Here is a 20,583-nt window from a genome sequence, read left to right as displayed (position 1 = left end):
ACTACTAGTTGATTTTCACCACTAATGAGTTAATTTTGTATTTTAATGGGTTGTCCTTGTCATTCTGTTGGGTATTTGAAAGTTTGAACATATGCGTAGATTAATATATGTTCTTGTTAATTCGTTATCATTGAGATTTTCTCTATTTTGGTTATTCCCGTCAATGACACATCTTGTTTTGCACCGTTGCACTATTTCTATTGATGCAGGTGTTACAATATATATGCCAGTCAAGTTTAAGGTTCCATGTAACTTTTTCTTTCTTGATACATGGAATGATTGAAGTCTAAAATGCCACATTCATGGTTCTTGAGTTCTCGGCATTAGTTGATGGTAACATGGAAGTTTATGTGATGGAATCCTAGTGATTATTTGTTAAACTGAATCACAATTCTTTGTTTCCAAGTGATTCCGTGACATATTCCGAGCACACGTTCCGTGAGAAGTCTTTTATTCCATATTTGTTGCTTCTTTGGTTCAAGGATCATATGAAATTCTTCCTATGAATTGTGGTAAATTCACCTTGGATTGAACAGTTAAGTAGATTTGACTGAAAATTTCTCATTTTTCTTTAGAATGCTTTTTTGGCCTTAGTAATAGGGCCTTACCTAAAAAAAAAGATTCAAAGGCAATAACAAATCTTTTTTCGTAATTACCATATGGTAAAGGGTGAGATTGACTCCTTTTTCAGTCCTCTAACTTTTTGACCGAACCAGATCTTCAAGTTCAGAAAAGCTTTTGTTCTTCGATAACTTACATTTTTGTTTATTGCTGATAGCAGTGATACACCTTTTCTATTCAATGAGTATGTTATCTACCTTTCATTGGGCATTCCAGCTGCCACCATCTCAATTTTTGGCTTCATTTTTGCAATTGGCCTTGTTAAGTTATGTCTTGCAGTCAACAACTCCAGTAGTCCTATGTGTGGAATGTACCACGTCTAGCTATCATGTTTTCACACTGTGTGCGTGTGTCTATATATATTTGATGGGTAAGCTGGGGTTCACACTATATTTAGTACTTCACTAATAGTGTTTCTTCTTTGTAATTCTAATGAAGATGGCTTTGATGTTATTGATCAGAGAAAGAGAAATGATGGCTTTGTAACTCAAAAAAGAAAAAGAAAAGAGAGAAATGATAGCTTTGAGTTATCCATTCACACTTAAAATCCATCTCCATAATTTCCTCCAGTTACATTATATTTTTGGCAGGGGGTTGGTTCTGTTTCCACTGCTAGTGCTGTTTTAAGCTTGAAGACTTCTATAGCAACTTCACCAAGTCAAGTACCTGTAAGTCTTCTTTTAGAGCTCAGAGAAGAACTGAACATAGAGATTGACTTGGATGTCGTAATGATGAAGCAACGGACTACCTTTGGCTCTCATTAAGTCAATTGTTTTGTACGTTTGTACCAGAACCAGAGATATTCTCTCGAACCTTTCTCCTTGCAATCCCTAGATGGCCCAAGTATGATGCCTACTAGTTTGCTATGGAACATACAGTCAACAACTTATATGAATGTGTTATGACATGTTTTGGTTATTGTTGCAAATAAAAAGGCAAATAAAGCATACTCCTTTCCACCAAAAACATTTTGTGCTGATATTTAAAAAAATCTACGATATAAACAGAAGAAATTATTTCTAGCCTAACCATTTTAATTTGTTCCAAACTATTTTACTGTTTCTTTCGTTGCAACTTTTATTTGTAAGCAATTAAAATGTAGTTGACAATTATTTTTGGAAACAGAAAGCTTGTTATTGTTATTGCTGCTGCTGCTGCTGCTGCTGCTGTTATTATTATAATAATAATAATAATTATTATTATTATTATTATTATTATTTGATCGGCATTATGAGTGTTGTTGTTGTTATTTAGAACGTGTTTATCAGCTTGATGTTAGCTTTGACTTTTTCTAATTTTCCATGGTTGTTTACTTGACTTCAATTGAGGCTGCTTATTTACATTTTCTATTTTCTTGTCATTGTTGTTATTGCTATTACTAGCTTTTATATGGTGTGTGGCCGTATAGTCCAGTTTTTTTTAATAAGTTCTGTAAGGCTCACTCCATATAATGATCCAAACGATTCATTTATTTGCGCCACAACGTAAATAGGTTGTGCCTCAAAATCATTTCCATAAGATGAGTTTTGGGGAATAATCCTCGGATCTATAAAGGTTTCCATAATGTGCACTCCCTGTCTAGATCGGAGGGTTAGGATTATCCTATGGAATTGAGTTTTGGGGAACAACCTATTTACGTTGTGCCCCCAACAAATGAACGGTTTGGATCATCCTACGGAGTGGGCCGTACATTATTTTTTTTTGAAAAATACTGGACTAATACGGCTGCACACCATATAAAATCTCTTGTTATTGGTGTTGTTGTTGTTGTTGTTGTTCTTATTATTATTTTGAACTGCATTATTATTGTCGCAATCATCATCATCATTATTTAGAACCTGTTTATCATCTTGATGTTAGTAATCCCTTTTCTAATTTTCCATGGTTGTTTACTTGACTTCGATTGTGGCTGCTTATTGACGTTTTCTATTTTCTTAATATTTATAGGTTGCTTTAGCATCTACTGCTCAACAGGGTACTGACATTCAGGACCCAACTGAAGATGCAGCTTCTCAGGACAGTAATTCTGATATTGCTCCAAGAACTCCACCTTTCAAAAATGATGTAATGGGTTCTTCAGTTCCATCAGCTTCATCTGGCATTGGTCCTGGGACACCAACAGGGGAGAATATGGCCGCTGCTGGCAACATATCTGGACGTAGCTTGGTTGGCGGTTCAACTTCTCCTGCTATCCTTTCTGGTCCTGGATATGTCCGAGGTGTCATGGAAAACTCTGTTGCTTCTGTTCCGTCTTCCCCTCTAAATCTGGCAAGTGCAGCGAAGGAGGATGATAATGCAAATTTTCCTGGACGTAGACCTTCTCCCGCTCTGGCTGAAATTGGACTAGGGAGGGGTATTGGCAGAGGATCTGTGGTTGGAGGGCTATCCAACCAAGCGTCTAGTGTTCCTTTGAGTTTGAATTCTGGAAGTGGAGTTCCTAGCAATGGAGCTCTTGGTGCAGGGCCTGCAGTTCCTGACATGGCGAAGAGAAACATTTTAGGGGCTGAGGAGAGAATTGGAGGTGGTGGTATTGTGCAACCACTGGTTTCACCACTTAGTAATAGGATGCTCTTGCCGCAGGTTTCAAAGGTTAGCGACGGAACAGCTGCAACTGATTCTAATAATGTTGGCGAGGGTGCTGCAATAGATGGAAGAGTTTTCTCCCCATCAGTGGTTACTGGGGTACAATGGAGACCTCACAGCGCGAGTTCATTTCAGAATCCGAATGATATGGTAACTTTCTTGTGGTTTTATCGCATGGGTATCATCTTGTTTTTATTGTTGTTATCAGAATGAAATGGTACAGTTTGATGTTATAGCATGTCTAAATAAATCTCTTAAGCTGAATTAATCTTTTTTCACTTCAACACACCTTACAATTATAGGGCAATACAATAATAGATGATTGCTTGGATTTTGGATTTTTTTTTTGTTTTTCTGTCACATTTCAAGATTAAAGGACTCAATTGTTTGCTGTAGTTTCCTGTTATATTATCTTAAATTGCTTGAATTCGGATCTCTGGTTTTGAAATTTGACCAGCTATTTGGAGGTTACCCGCTCAAAGAGCCTATATATATAAAGAGCCTATATATATATATATATATATATATATATATATATATATATATATATATATATATATATATAGAGAGAGAGAGAGAGAGAGAGAGAGAGAGTTTCTACACCATTTTGTAGATAACTTATCTGCACACTAGCTTAAAATATAGTGCGGACCACATTGTTTGGGTGATCCAAATCATTCATTTGATGGGCCCTCACATAGATAGGCTACTCAACTCAACTCAACTAAGCCCTTGTCCCTATGAGTGTTCCTTTGGGGAGGCGCAGATAATAAGAAAGGTATCCCTATGGTGAAATGGGAACAAGTCTGTCTTCCGTTAAAGAATGGAGGTTTGTGTATAAGAAGAGTCAGAGAATTTAACCATGCGCTCTTGGGAAAATGGTTATGTCGTTTTGGGGTGGAGCAATCTTCTCTTTGGGTAAAGGTGGTAGGGAGTAAGTATGGTTTCTCAGCTGGGAAGTGGGATTTTGATAATGTATATAAGAAAGGCCTGACAGTTTGGCGTGATATTTTAAGGATGAGTCATGATTTTGGTGAAGGCATTCGATTCAAAGTTTATTCGGGTGATCATATTAGATTCTGGTGGGATGCGTGGTGTTCGGCTAAGCCTCTTAGGGAGCTTTTCTCCGATTGTTTGTGGTCGCTTCCAATAAGGAGGTGCTAGTCTGTGAAGGTTTTGATCGAGTTGACCAGAGTGTAGTTTGGAGGCCAAGGCTCAGAAAGAATTTCTTTGATAGGGAATTGGGATCCTTCACTCAGTTGTTAGAGTTGATTGGAGGGTGCTATATGAAAAGGGTTGGGTCTGACAAAAGAGTTTGGATTTGGGATCCCTCTGGCTTTTTTTTTTGTTAAATCCTTTTATTGTCATCTAGTGCTCTGTGGGGCAGCGTCTTTCTCAGCAAAAGTTTGGAAATTTCATTGCCCTCCTAGGATAAGCTTTTTTAGTTGGGCAGTGAGCCATGGTCGTATTCAGACAATTGAATACCTAAGCAAAAGGGGTATGTGGCTAGTGGATCATTGCCCCCTATGTTTGGAGGCTGGTGAATCCTTAGATCATCTATTTATTCACTGTAGGGTCTCGAGAGAGATTTGGCGTCTTACTTTGACCCGATTTGGTATAAACTGGGTGTTCTCGCAATCTATCCCTGAGTTGATCATGAGTTGGGAGTTGGCTCCTTGGAAAAAGAAGGGGAAGGTTTTATGGCGGATTTGTCTTTTGGCTTCTTGGTGGGTTATTTGGAAAGAAAGGAACTCCAGTGTGTTTGATGGGGTGGCTAGATCTCCTTACTGGCTCTCTGTTAAAACTATAGCGTTATCCATTTCATGGGCGAGAAGTCTCCCGTTGTTTAGATTTGTTTCGGCTTTCGGCTTATGGGAGGGGTTGCAGATAGATAGTGTGCAATGAAAGAGGGAGAAGAGCTCAGATTGTTCAGCATTGGGAAGCCCCTCCCTTAGATTCAATCAAACACAATTTTGATGGGTCTAGTTTGGGTAATCCGAGGCCGGCACGGATTGGGGACTTTGCAGAGACTCCTCAGGAATGGTTTTGTAGGCCTATTTAGGCCCTATTGGTATATGTGACTCGAGTGAAGCGGAGGTTAGGGTTGCATATCAAGGTATCAAGCATCCGGAAAAAGACCTTTATGATAAGGTGATAGTGGAAGGTAATTCCTCAAATGTTATTAGATGGCTTTCGGGGGCGGCTGCTCCTCCATGGAGGTTTTTTTCTCTTATTGAGGAAATCTTAGATCTGACCTCGGGTTATTCTATTGTTTTTCATGATGTAAGAAGATCTGCTAATGGTGATGCAGATTCTCTAACTAGATTAGGTGTGAGTAGGGTGGGTTTGGAGTGGTTTGATCTCCTCCCTCCTCCCTCCTTGATCTCTTTGTATTTTGATTTTTTCTCTCTCATGTAATATGTGAGATCCATCTCGGTTGTCTTTCTTTCAATATATCATATCACCTAGGGGTGCAAGTTTGGCCCTGACCCACCCTGAGCTCGAACAGGGTCTGGGCTGGATTTTCCAACCCTGAGGGCGGGTCAGGGTTCATTGTTTAGGCCCTGACTCAGGGTCGGGTCGGGTTCCGGGTTAATGCCTCGGGTCACCCTGATCGACCCGACCCTAAGTTTTCTATTATAGAATTGAACCATCTGTGCATGTTTCTTTTTCTAATGTTTTCTATTATCTTGGATTGATGTTTCTTTAGATTATTATTGTTAATTGTCTCCGTTGCCCGTCGTGTTGTTGAATTCATATTGTCTTATTTTGTTTCCCTTCTCTGTTTATTGATCATTTTGTTCTATATGATATGTGGTTGCTTTTTTTTTTTTTGGCACTCTTAACAGTTATTTTCACTAGGGTCAATCAGAGCCGGCCCGGCCCTGCCCAATCAGGGCCAATCAAGGCGGGCCAGGGCCGCGCTGAGCCCTATAGGGTGGGCAATGGGTTGAGGTTTTTCGGCCCTGACTCAGGGTCAGGGCAGGCTAGGGACGAGATATTTTATTAAGCCTACCATTCAAAAAAAGAAGAAGATGCATCTATAATCAACATAATGTAAGTATTATCTATATAATCTATGTAAAGTGGCGCTTTTGTTATTGTTAACAAACACCTCACCCTACGCTCTTCATTTGATTGGAGATGACTTTTCAACTGAAGATGCATTTAGGCCCTGTTTGGGTTGCAAGAAAAATATTTCTGACGAAAAAATTCCTTTGGAAAATTTTTTCTTCATTGATTTAGAGGAAAATGATGTGACTATGGTTAATTTAGAGGGATATCATTCTAAATTGAATGTTCTTCTATATTAAAATTGAATAGGGTTAGTTCAACTTATCATTTTTCATGTGTAACAAAATAAGAAATTTTAGGAATATTTTCTTTCCCAAATTTTCCACAAAATTCTTGGAATCCAAACAAGGCCTTAAGGACATCTAATTTTCTATGAAAATTACACACACACACACTAGTAAAAAAACCTGTGCGATGCACGGGCCGACAAAGAACTGTACGGACACATCATAGGTTGATCCAAACCGTCCATGTGATGGAACACAACAGAAATAGGTTGTGCTCGTAAAATCATTTCCATAGGCTGATCCTAGCCCTCCAATCTATAGAGGTCTCCATAATTGTTGTTCCTTTTAAGGTGCCCGGAATTCGTTAATATTTTTAAAGGTGTCCTGAATCCGTAGTATTATGTAATATGTTCACAAAAATCCGTAGTATTATGTGACATATGCACCCAATCCGTAATTTTGCAAAGAAAAAATGCCACCATGTTGACTTTGTGGACAAAATCTATAATAAAAAATTCATAAAGAAGGGTAAAATAGGTATTGTGAAGGGGGTAGGATTGAAAATATGGGGCTTTAATGGGGGCCTTTGTTAACAAAAGCAAAAAAAAGTGATTTGTAATTCTATTAGAATTTTGGAAGAAATTCAAATAATTCTCTCCTTTTCTCTTCTGCTATATATATATATATATATATATATATATATATATATATATATATATATATATATATATACAGAGAGAGAGAGAGAGAGAGAGAGAGAGAGAGAGAGAGAGAGAGATTTTGGAGACGAACCCAACTAGTGTCAGGATTAGACTAAGTCAATTTGAGCAGGCTAGATCCTCTCGCCCTCCTCCTGAAAATTTTCTGAAGGATTCATTAGCGGGCCCCAACTAGTTTGGGACAAAGGCTTAGTTGTGTGTGTGTGTGTGTGTGTGTGTGTGTGAGAGAGAGAGAGAGAGAGAGAGAGAGAGAGAGAGAGAGAGAGAGAGAGTTGCTACACCATGGTGGAGATAACTTATCTACACACTAGCTTAAAATACAGTGGAGGCCACATTGTTTGGGTGATCCAAAGCATTCATTTGATGGGCCCTCACATTAGATAGGGAGTGCCCAAAAAATCAGCTGCATAGGATCATCCTAACCCTTCAAATTGTGGAGGCAAAAAATGGACAGATTTGTGAAGGTTTATACACGTTCATTTTTACTTCCACAAATCGTAGGGTTGGGATGATCCTATGGAGCTGATTTTTTGGGCACACCCTATCTATGCTAAGGCCCATCAAATGAATGCTTTGGATCACCCAAACAATGTGGCCCCCACTGTATTTTAAGCTAGAGTGTAGATAAGTTATCTACACCCAGGGTGTAGAAACTCTTCTCTCTCTCTCTCTCTCTCTCTCTCTCTCTCTCTATATATATATATATATATATATATATATATATATATATATATATAAGGAATGCTAAATTGAGGGCGCCCTTGCAAAAAACCCAGCTGCAAGACTGCCCCAGATCCACGTCACCCAACCACATTTATAACGTCAGTGAAAAATGCAAAATTAAAGGAATGATAAAAAGAAGGTTGGTGACTTGGATCCAATGGGGCGTCCTTGCGTCTGGGTTTTTGCAAGGGTGCCCTTCTGGTTTTTTTGAAGGATACAAGGGCGCCCTTCTCTTTAGCATTCCTATATATATATATATATATATGTGATCAGAACGATTGGAATTGACTCAAACACAAACTTATACATTCCGGTACAGTTTTTATTATGCTTTCCTTACCAAAATGAAAGTAATTGCCTACTGAGGTTGCACTTTTTGTAAAAAAAACATTGGTTGCAAATTGTGCCATCCATGATTTGGTATGTTTTTCTTCAATTGGTCTGTTGTGTTCTAGGCTACTAGTCCATTGGATGATTCTTTTTTCTGATTGCATATATTTCCCAATTAAATTATGTTATCTTTTGTACAATAAAGAATTAAATATATAAATCCTTATCACAACATGCTTTTAACGGCAATTTTATTAGTAGATTGATTGTTGAAAAGGCTGTGAATCAAATAATTGAATGATTGTGCTGGATATCTGCACATTTTGCTTTTGACAATGGTTTATTTCTTTAGATTGTAATTAGTGCTACATTATGTGAGGAATTGACCCTACTTGATTTTTTTGCTATTGGAGAATTTTCTCCGACTATGATTGCTCTCTTTAGAAGTAGTCTTAGATTTCTGTTAATTTTGATTTTTAGATCAGTGGCATTGTGTTTGGGAAATCTTTCATCGATTTAAATTTTTTTTCCCAGGGTCAGTTACGTGCGAGAACTGAGATTGGACCTGATCACAGGGAGAAATTTCTGCAGCGGCTCCAGCAAGTGCAGCAACAAGGTCATAGTACACTTCTTGGTGTGTCTCATCTCCCGGGAGGAACTCACAAGCAGTTTCCTACACAACAGCAGAATTCACTCTTACAGCAGGTCACTTTTTTGTTTGACTGCAAACTTCTTACCTAAAGTTGTGCCATACTTAATGCAATCCTGAACACAAATTTTATGATGTAACTTACATATATTATACACATGGGATGTCTTATCATCAATCTAGAATTCCCATCCAGTGTGTCTCGTTTAGGATTCTAATCATCTGATAAAGGGATTTGGGCTGTCTATATGTGGGCCATTCAATATTATACTTTTAAATTATCCGTAAAATTTCAATATTTTCACGAGATGCTGAAAGAATGGAGATATCTGATGGAATCTTGTTTCCATTATAGCTATAGATCTTAACAAACTCTTAAGGGAAAAGAACTGCAGTTTAATAGGCTGACTTAGGCGTCAACTTTAGATTCACCATTCAAATGCAAATTATTTTTCTGCACTAAATACAACCCCCCCTCTCTCTCTCTCTCTCTCTCTCTGAAAACCCTAGTGCAGTATATTCTACTAGAATTGCAGCAATGAAATGGAGCTGTTATCCCTGAGGAGATTATAATATAAGAAACATCTAGCACTAGTCTTTCTTTTTGTACATCCAAAAGTAGCATTGAGATATTATGCTCTGGTGTTATTTTCTATGTAATATGGTTAGATAGAAGTGTTCTGTTAGAGCTGAAATTGCTTCTGGTTGATGAAGTACTATGGCTTTTGTTTGTAGTGGTATATTTATCATGTAAATAAATTCCATAAGAACAAGGTTACTTCAACTGATGATTATTGGCTCAGGATCCATTATGTCGTACGGGATACAAGTATGGTTTGATGTTACCTGTGTTAGGGAGGATCAAGGTTTTAAATTTCGGTTTCGGTTTCGATTTTGATTCCGGTCACCGTGAAAATGGAAGCATTTCGATTTCGGTTGAAATTTTGGTAGAAATCCCGTAAAATCACAGAAACATATGCAAATTATATAATTTTAAGATGAAACTTCAGGAAATGCTAGAATAAGCACCGGTACACTTAGAAACCATCACATAAGCAAGATAGCCATCCATAATGGTTTGATAACATCAAACACCCAGTGATATGCGATGTTGTGCATGTCTGATAATTTATTAAATACCGCATTTCAGTTGTAATTCATACAACTATTTGTCTATAATATGTACACTATATGTCACATGCAATTCATATAAATATAATTAGGTAATACATATTGGTTTTGACTTTTGATATGCTATTTTTGTTTTGGTATTGTTTCGGTGAGGATATATATCAAAGGAATTTTTTTTCTTCGGTGGGGACGAAAACGGAAGCATTTTCATTTTTTGTCGGTTTTGGTGGTAATTTAAAACCATGGGCCGATAAGTTGAATAACCAAGTACTAACCAATGGATTATTAGATTCAAAGTGGATTTGGCAAGTCATTTGTTTAGGTGCTTGTTCCAAGTCAAAATTGATTCCTATGTGAATCCTCTGTGGCTCCTCAGTTTCAGGGTATGTCACAATGTGCGCTTGCTACACCTATATACTCCAGCTTGTCCTGGCTCCTGGATACAATGTGCTCTCTCTCTCTCTCTCTCTGACACACACATGGATGTGCATATAGCATGCTCAAACCAGTGTTTAAAAACTCACAATTGGAAAATAACTCAGCCAAGTTAGAACGGAGTCAACTTGTGCGAGTCAATGATTGGTACTGCCAACTTTTCATTAACTCGTGTAGTAAATGAAAATTTTTATTGAATTGGTAGGGAAGACTTGGACTCATTCTAGAACTTGGCCAACGTCATTAGATGGATGAAGGATGGTAGAGAGTTTTCTTGGTGGAAGGAGACTCGCTCTAACATCATCTGTTGGGTGAAGGATGATAGAGGGTTTCTTTGGGGATCTGCTGATGCTCTGGAGGATGCCTTGGACACGGTGAAGCAGCACGCGATGTCTTTCCAACATGTCCTCTGCTCTACTAATTGGGAGGCGGATCAGCTGGATCAATCCTGGGTAGAGACTTGAGAGAGTGCCTTCTGAGGTGTTTGATCACCTTCGTATCTGAGGGGTTTGTTGTTCCGTTTGTTTTTGTTTGGGTGTAGCCCTTGACCAGCTTGGCTCGGTTGACCTACTTAGTTGAGTCCACAATTGACTCCGGGAGTTTTTTATTAGTGGCTTAAACACAAAACGCAAGCCTATGCATGCAATTTTCTAATTTGTTTAGCTACAACACTCTTGGTTTAGCAACAATACTCATGTTGATGCAAGGATTATACTCAGTTTACCTATACTCTTGGTTTATTTCATCTTTTCCATTTCCCCAGACCTGGCTTTTATTGTCTACTGCAGTTCAATTCGCAAAACTCATCTCTATCACCTCAAGTTGGGCTAGGACTCGGAGTTCAGTCGCCGTCAGGCCTTACTACTGTCACATCTTCCTCAATACAGCAGCATAATGCCTTGCATCAACAATCTACTCAGCATGCCCTTCTCTCAACTGGACCTAAAGATGCTGGTACTTACCCTATAATTTCAGTAAAGTTTGTGCATGCTCAAATCATACCTAAATAGATTCCATTTTATTGGGGACTTATTTCTATTATGCTGAATTAACTCAATTGTTAAAATCACAATCTACAAAGTTTGTTATATGTATTTTCTCTGTAATTCAGATGTCAGCCATGTGAAATTAGAAGACCAGCAGCAACAGCAGAATTCATCCCATGATTTGAATGCAGAGACTACTAGTAATTCTGGACAAAACAAGAATGGTGTGAAAGACGAAGATTTGAAAATGCCATATGCAGTAGACACACCTGTATGTTGAAGCCTGATGGTTTTTGTTGCTTTTTAAAGTGTTTAGTTTTACAACCAGCACTCTCCAAATGCATGACTTGCCTGTTTGGCTTCACTTTTAACATGTGTGATTACGATAACGGGAATTCATGACCACCATGATGAACACCATCAATAAATTTGCTGCATTGCGTTGTAGAACTCTGTGGTGGGTTTTAATGGCCCCCCTCAACCAAAAAGGTGACAAGAAGTTTGAAATTGATCCTTTCCCATTTTTTTTTTCTTCCATCAAAATATTTTTTACCTCCACTTACATTATTTATTTTACTTTTTTATTTTTTTTAAAGTTAAAAAATGTTTTTTTTGTGCAAATTCATTTAATGGACTTCCACAGACATTAACATGATCCGGATCTCATCTTGTTCATCTATTCCAGCATCTTACCTTGTGAAAATAATGGGAACCCTGCTGATTACCTATTATTAATCTCATTCCACCCAGTTGGAAAATTTTCTTCTGATCCCCAATGCCAAGATCCTAGCTTTTAACCCTAGGGTACATTTGGATGTCCTACCAAATTGCTATTTGTTTGTACATCCGAACACACACTTAAGAATCTACTTTTCTACCACTCGCTGCCTGTGAATTCTATTTGGTTCCAGCTTTTCTGTTCTTTTCATAAACTATCCGACCTAGCCAGCCTATTTGTCAGGTTCTGAAAGTAAATCAGTGGGATCTCAAAGTATAAACTGTGCTTAGCACTTTTCAAGTTGTCTAACCTTACATATAAAAACTAGAAGTGACCCCCACTCGTACATGTCTTATGGAAGCACTGTTTTTTGAGAAGATTGACACTGGGATCCATAATTTTGAAAGTTGTGTGGAACTTATACTGGTTACCGCAGGCAGGAGGCTCTGGCACTTTAACAGAAGCTACTCAAGTACCTAGAGATACTGATATTTCGCCTGGGCAACCTTTACAACAAAACCAATCCTCAGCTGGGCTTGGTGTCATTGGTCGAAGAAGTGTTTCCGACCTTGGCACTATTGGTGATAATCTTAGTGGAGCAACTGGAATTTCGGGAGGAATGCATGACCAGTTATACAATTTGCAGATGCTCGACGCCGCCTATTACAGACTTCCCCAACCGAAGGACTCAGAACGTCCAAAGAATTATATTCCGGTATGGGGATTGTCCTTTTTCTTGGGCTATTATTTAGTAAACCTGTTTCAAAATTTGTTGACTGATAATAAGTCTGTTATTTTTGTGAAAACAACCAATTTCTTCAAAAGCTTAAGCTGTTTGACATGGCATTATTTAATCTTTTATACTTTAACACTCCCCCTCACGTTTGGCCCCTCTCTTTTTAGGGTTGGCCTACATGTGGCCTCTCTATAGGGTTCGCTATTACATGTGGATTTTTAATGCCAACGAGTTTTGAACTCAGTACCTTTGCTCTGATACCACCAATTACTCCAAAAGCTTAAGCTGTTGGAGATGGCGTTATTTAATCTTTTATACTTTAACAATTTTGATTTAAAATTTCATTTTGCCATTTTTCAGCGGAACCCTGCGGTGACTCCTCCCAGCTATCCTCACGTGCAGGCTCCCATTGTTGACAATCCCGCCTTCTGGGAACGTTTAGGTGCAGATACTTTGATCACCGACACATTGTTCTTTGCATTTTACTATCAACAGGTATCACTCTGGTTGTTCTTTTCCTTTTTTTGATGTATTTCCCAAGATACGAGCATCGTAAATTTGAACTTAAGTTAAATGTATTGCTGCAGAATACCTACCAGCAATACCTAGCTGCAAGAGAACTGAAAAGGCAGTCATGGAGATATCACCGTAAGTATAACACATGGTTTCAACGGCATGAGGAGCCAAAGCTCACAACTGATGATTATGAGCAGGGAACATATGTGTACTTCGATTTCCACATAGCAAATGATGACTTGCAGCATGGATGGTATACATCTCACACCTTGCATGGCAATTTCATGTTTGTATTCGCATAGTTGGTTAAAATATTCTCTTCACTTATCACATATTTTGTTCTTCTGCCCATTAAGTATCAGCATGCTTTAAAGTATCAGTCAACATGATGCTAATCAACCTGATTTATATTAGAAAATCAGGGGTCTGATATGGTATGGACATCGAGTTCTATAAAAAGTTGCAGCCTTGCAGGTGTATTGGCTGTATTGTGTCCCCCATATCGGCAACACTGATCTTAATTGGCTTATTAATTCATGAACATGTGATATTCATAGTTCTGTAAAATGCAAATTGAATTCCACTATTTTTCATACTCTTCTCTTGCTTTTTTTTGAAGGGTTGTATTACTATTTTTGCGCTCATGCACCAAAATCTAGTTTAAAAAAACACAGATCAAGCTACCAGATAATGGATCGAAGACCTATCATCCATTATTTTTATCTTTTGCGATAAATGGTTATTTTTTTCCCATTTCAAGGATTGGTGTTCCTTCATAAATAACAAACATGATTACTGGATATGCCAGATTTTTGTGAGATTTTATGTATTTTTTATCAAAATTTTGTTGTTTTTTATGTATCTTTTCATCTTTGTTTTACATTTTCTTCATTGTTTCTATTTTACACATTTCTATGGCTACGTCCATGTATCTTTTTGTTCTATTTTCACTTTTACCCTTCGCCTTTTTATGTTGATCTGTACCTGTAGACCTCTATGCCTATTTCTTCCTTTTGGTTACTTTTACCAATTCTTTTTTAATATTTATTTTTCTTCCAAGTCGATATATTTGATTATTGACATTCCTTGTGCTAGATTGTGGTATTAAATTTTCACCGAAACCAACACGAGACAACCCAAATGTTTCCATTTCCATCCCCCATTGAAAAGATACCGAAATCAAAATGCATATCAAAATCAAAATCAAAAGTGCATTAGTGGTATACTATATCAGTATGTGTTACATAATTATATTTATGAGGATTGCTTGTGAAATATGTTGTATGTACTATGTATACATATTTTTATGAATTACATGTGAAATGTGGTATGTACTGAATCATGTCGCACATGTTACTAGGTGTTTGACGTTATTAAACCATTATGTATGACTATCTTGCTTATGTGATAGTTTCTAAGTTTGGTGGTATGTACTAAATCATGTCGCACATGTCACTAGGTGTTTGATGTTATGAAACCATTATGTATGACTATCTTGCTTATGTGATAGTTTCTAAGTTTGTTTTTATGTTTATTCTAGCATTTCCTTAAGTTTCATCTTAAAATTCTATCATTTGCATGTCCTTGTATGTTTTCATGATTTTACTGGTTTTCCACCGAAATTTCCAACCGAAATCGAAATGTTTTCATTTCCGTGGTGACTGAAACCGAAATTTAAAACCTTGGCTAGATCTATTTGTATATGCTTGTGTTCAATGTTTTCGATTGCTTATTTTTAGTGGGGGACTGTAAGCATTATTCAATTTACTCTAGCCGAAAGCCAACTGTCACCCTGACAACAAGACTATAGGCTCCATTCAAAAAAAAAGAAAAAAGACTAGGATTCACAGATTGAACATATTATAAAGTACATATAAAGATTATCAAAACATCGATGTTCTTTCTGAAAAAATGCCAAATCATTAAAAGTAAGTTTGATGGAGTGCGTATGTTTTGCTTTATTTTTTAAAATTATGAATGGGAAAAAAATCGCTTGTGCATCAGCTGATATGTATTGGTTTACTTGGTTTACTCTTTGGCGGGGAGCACAGTTAACTGTTTCGAGTATGGGAATTGTCTCATGCACTTCAAATCTTATAGAATCACTGATGTGTTGCCCATCTCGTGGATACACCTGAGACACCTCTGACATGTCAAAAGATAATCCAATAAAAGCATAAAAAGTAGATAATAATTAGAGTAGATTTCAATAAACATGTTCCATATGATCTATAGCATACAGTCACTATCTTGATAAGCAAGGAAGTCTTAGATTGGTTTCTTTCCTAACTGTATCTACCTGTGGAATGCTTTATTACAATATTGTTGTATCTTCAAAATATTTCAAGCCTCGTAAAATAATTTAAGTGTTCCATGGAGTCAACACATTTTTTATGATTGATCTAAGAACAAGATTGTTTTGGATATAGGTATCATTCAATCATTTAGTAGATTAGGTATGTGAACTTTTCAGTTAAATAATAAAAAAAAAAAATTCAAACCAATAATCATTCAATCATGATTCATCACATCAATATTATGTGGACCATCATTATTCATAAATTATTTTTTTAATTAAAAACCAACAATTTGTTAAGAAGGAAAAAAATGTTAAAAATGAGGGCAACACTTGACCCACCACTAATGCATCACTATTGGATCCCTCTTTAGCTGGAGAGTCAGAAATATCCTTCACTCACCCAATACATTAAATGAGGAAGTATCTGCATTTGTAAAAATCTTGAGAATCTCATTCAAAATATCCACTAATCTCCAAGGACCATCACTCCTAGGAGCCCACCTAGTTGTATTCAGAGAATCAACTTCCACTCCCCCCTCCCAACGCACATATTGACAACCTTGTCTAACGTCGCCTCGTCCCTGCTTCGGTTGAGTCACAACTCCCAACAAGCCCCCATCTCTAAACAATCCCCCCATCCCACCTTGACTAGGATTACGGTAAGGGTGCGTTCGGATTTCCGGAATCGAAAAAAGAATCATATTCAATTTCTATTCCCAGTTTCACTGTAAAAAAAAATTTCCATTCCATTCTAACGTTTGGGTGAGCAGATGGAAAGTGAGAGGTCATTTTCAGTGATTTTTGTAGATGTTCGGCGGCGGCTTTTTCTGTGGTTGCAACAGGGGCGGCAGAAAAATCAAATACGTATGCATTATGCATTTCGAGCATAGATAGAGAGAGAGAGAGAGAGAGAGAGAGAGAGAGAGAGAGAGAGAGAGAGAGAGAGAGAGAGAGAGAGAAGGAAAACTGTATAAAATAGAAGTCAAACAATGAAAAGCTGGTAGCAGTTGAAAACAGAGACGAGATATGAAAAACTGTATAAATACCTAATTCTATCAATGCATTTACAAATGTCGAAAGAAGTGTCGACACGTGTGGACATGTGTGTCATGTAACGACCCAGTTTTCACATCTGGTCGCTACGGGAAAAAGACAATTAAAAACACAAGGAATTTTTTTTTTAAACATGAGAATAAATTTAACTCAATAAAATGAAAATGAGTGAGCAATCTTATTCCATAAAATTTTAAAGGTCTATTACATCTGTTCAACTACCCTAAATAAAATATCTAAATCCATAACTAAATGTCTAACTGAACTCAAATAACTCAAACTAAGATTTTCAACTCGTGGGATGAAAACATCTTCATTCCCAAAACCTGTTGCTCACTTCCCGTCCTACTGTGGTTCAAAGGTGTTCATTTGCAAAGGCACCGTCTTCTTCCTCTTCTACGTTACTTGGGAGAGGCTATGGAGTCAGAAAACTGAACAAGATCATATAGTAGACTCATAAAATAATTAGCAGTTTACTGAGATTGTATTACGACACGGTCTATGCACGAAACAAATAGATAATCAAAGCATGATCATAATGGTAAGAATCGCTAAAAGATCATGCTTGATGTCCACAATTCATAAAAATAAGAGAATGAAGGATATCATGTAGAACATGGAAAACTGATATAACTAACAAGGCAAAGATCAAATGAATGAAAGAAAAAATGGCAAAAGAATTGTGAATCCAAAGGTCTCATCTCATGACTATCTCAAAGAAAATTCATCATATATATATATATATATATATGCATATATATATATGTATGTATGCATATATATATATGTATGTATACATATATGTAGGCCTTAGTATTATGAAGTAATACTAGAAGACACAGATATATACATATATGATTAATAATTATCACACATCGGTCTCAAATTTCACTTTTGCAAACCAAATATGCACAACGAACGAATGCATGTTACTGAATTATAATATCAACCCACTAAAATGCTTTTATAGAATGAGCCAACTATCACTTACCTTCGGTTTCTCGAGTGAAAAAGGGTCAAGATACCACGCTCTAGGTGTCACTCGGAAGAAAGCCTGTAATCATAACATGTCACTTGGGTGTCAATCCAAATATTTTTAGTGTTTCAAATGTTTCTTTATTTCTCTTTACTACCCTTAGCCTATTTGTTTTTCCTTTACTAAATCTATACCCCAAACTAATTTCACAAAACTCTAGTTAAACTATGATATTTCACTTAAAAAAATTATTTTTGCGACAACTAACAACATACTCAACTTGCTTACGTACAAAGGTGTTTTTCCCATACCATTCCCATATGATTATTATTAATATATACTTAAGGGGCTGTTTTGATAAGATCAATCCTCAAAAACACGATTAAAACACATACTCGATTGTTGTTTTACCCTCCACTAATTTATATTTATTTATATTCTATATTCCTACATCTAACCCATCCAAAAAAAAAAAAATGTTTATGGTACATTTTCAGCCCTATTTAAGTGCTGATTTTGACTGAAACCGTGCTTAAATACATTATATCGCACCTATAACTCATTTACTTTATCTATGTTAACTAACCAACTTCTCCAAAAGCTTAAGCTGTTGGAGATGGGCGTTATTTTTTATACTTTAACACTTCCCCGCACGTGTGGCCCACTTGGCAAACACGTGGCACATGTGGTCCCACTTTGGGCCGACCATTGCATGTGGATTTTTGCTATCCGGGAGGTTTGAACTCGTGACCTTTGGCTCTGATACCATGTTAACTAACCAACTTCTCCAAAAGCTTAAGCTGTTGGAGATAGGCGTTATTTATCTTTTATACTTTAACAATATAGAACCTAATATACATATAATATACCATTTCTAAAACAAAACCCACACAAAACAGCCCTTAAACTTCACTATTTGTGCTGATTTTCATTGAAAAACAACAATAAACTATATGCAACACAACAATGTATCATGGCTTTTCACGAAAAACATACTATATAATTTATACAACATAGATTTGATGAAATCTTGGAGAAACAACCATTGTTGGTTGCTGATTTCGAGAGAAAACAGTGACAAGTTACTAAAAATCATACGTATAGCTTAAAACATTTAAAAACAACCTCTCCAATACATTATATCATAATCCCTAATAGTTTATATGAGAGAAATAGGTTTTTCCACCTTAAAAACACTAAAAAGAGTTTCAAAAACCCTTCTTTTATTCGAAAGAAATAAAGATAAATTAAGAAACATATCTAGAGCCCTCACTTGAGAAATCAAGAACATAGAGGCCAAAACCACCCAAAAATTCAAAAATTGGGTTTTCGGGCACTTGCTGTAAGACGAAAACCCAATTCGACGAAGAACCCTATATCTTTCCTTCATTTTCTCTTTTTTTCTTCTTCCTCTCATTTTTCTCTTTCTTTCTTTTTCTTTCTCTCTCTCTCTCTCTTTGTCTCTTCTTTCTTTTATTTTGTGTTTTCCTAGTTTATTTCAAATTAGAAGCATGTTTCCTATTTTAAGTCTAAAAGAATTGGTAAGTGTCAATTCTATTTAGGTCTCTTAATTCTTATCTTTTATTTAAATGAAACAAAAGAGAAAATTCAATTTGAGTCGACATGTGTCCCACTTACAGTTTATTGTAAAAAATGGATTTACTATTTATAGTAAAATCATGATTTACTATTTATAGTCAAAACATAGTTTACTATTTATAATTAAAACAGAATTTACTATTTATAGTAAAAACAGAATTTACTATTTATAGTAAAAACAGAATTTACTATTTATAGTAAAAATGAGATTTACTATGTATATTAAAAAATAGATTTTACTATTTATAGTAAGTTTGCACTTAATATTTATAGTAAGTGCAAATCTGACGGTCCGAAAGGCTCCAATCGAAGATCTAAACCGTTGATCTTTGATCGAAGAATCTGCGGCTAAGATTTAGTTAAAATTATTCACTTTTCCCGACCCTCGGTGGAGTCGGGTGTTACATTTTGCACCCCTTAAAGGAATTTCGGCTTTCGTCCCCAAAATTCGACTCCCCTTTATTGGAAAAGAGGGTTGTTCTAAACATGGCATGAGCATAATCATAGCTATCACATAAATTTAAAAGGACATACCTTCAAACAACTCCGAAAAATTCTTTTGGATCTCTTAGTCTCGTTCCATAGTAGCTTCTTCAACACCATGGCGACGCCAAAGTACTTTGTCTAATGGGATCGTCTTATTCCTTTAGTAATCGTCTAAGGTCCAATGTAACGAGGACTCAACTTCCCTTTTCTGCCAAAATGCATCGCCGCCTTGAATGGAGAAATCTTCTCAAACACCATATCTCCTCCTGCAAATTCAAGCTCCCTCCGACTCTGATTAGCATAACTTTTCTGTCTGCTTGATTCCTGAACTAACTTCTGCCCAATCAATTGTTTCTCACCAACCTTTGCTGGTAACTATTATTGTAAGCAAACTCGCAAAGATGCAAGCGTTGCTCGCAATCTCCTTCAAAATCCAAAATGTAGGCCGTCAACAAATCCTCCAAAATTTGGTTTACTCTCTCAATCTGACCATCTGTCTGAGGGTGATATGCTGTACTAAAACTCAAATTGTTTCTCAAAGCTGTATACAAACTCTTCCAAAATCCTGAAAGTGAAACGAATGTCCCGATTTGAAACAATAGTCGAAGGCACTCCATGATACTTGACAATCTTAGCCACATACTCATCTGGTAACCTCTCTAATTCCATGTTTTCTTCATAGGAATAAAATGAGCCGATTTAGTGAGACGATCCACTATCA

At 36.7% G+C, this 20,583-nt stretch overlaps 1 protein-coding gene across 2 annotated transcripts in view; it reads left to right on the top strand.

Moving 5' to 3' along the window:
* LOC143885213 (uncharacterized) overlaps window positions 1–20,583 on the top strand; it is a 37,210-nt gene that overhangs the window by 9,121 nt on the left and 7,506 nt on the right. For both annotated transcript variants that reach the window (XM_077389279.1, XM_077389278.1), the window contains exons 8-14: window positions 2,569–3,354; window positions 8,813–8,983; window positions 11,282–11,447; window positions 11,605–11,750; window positions 12,634–12,912; window positions 13,294–13,428; window positions 13,521–13,702. In XM_077389279.1, the coding sequence (XP_077245394.1) occupies window positions 2,569–3,354; window positions 8,813–8,983; window positions 11,282–11,447; window positions 11,605–11,750; window positions 12,634–12,912; window positions 13,294–13,428; window positions 13,521–13,702 (1,865 nt within the window). The remainder of the gene's footprint in view (window positions 1–2,568; window positions 3,355–8,812; window positions 8,984–11,281; window positions 11,448–11,604; window positions 11,751–12,633; window positions 12,913–13,293; window positions 13,429–13,520; window positions 13,703–20,583) is intronic.

The sequence above is a fragment of the Tasmannia lanceolata genome, unplaced genomic scaffold, assembly GCF_043159265.1.
Source record: "Tasmannia lanceolata isolate RefF3 unplaced genomic scaffold, GAP_Taslan_0.1 ptg000008l, whole genome shotgun sequence".
Lineage (NCBI taxonomy): Eukaryota > Viridiplantae > Streptophyta > Magnoliopsida > Canellales > Winteraceae > Tasmannia > Tasmannia lanceolata.
The sequence above is the reverse complement of the archived record's forward strand: the minus strand, read 5'-3'. Positions and strand labels throughout refer to the sequence as shown.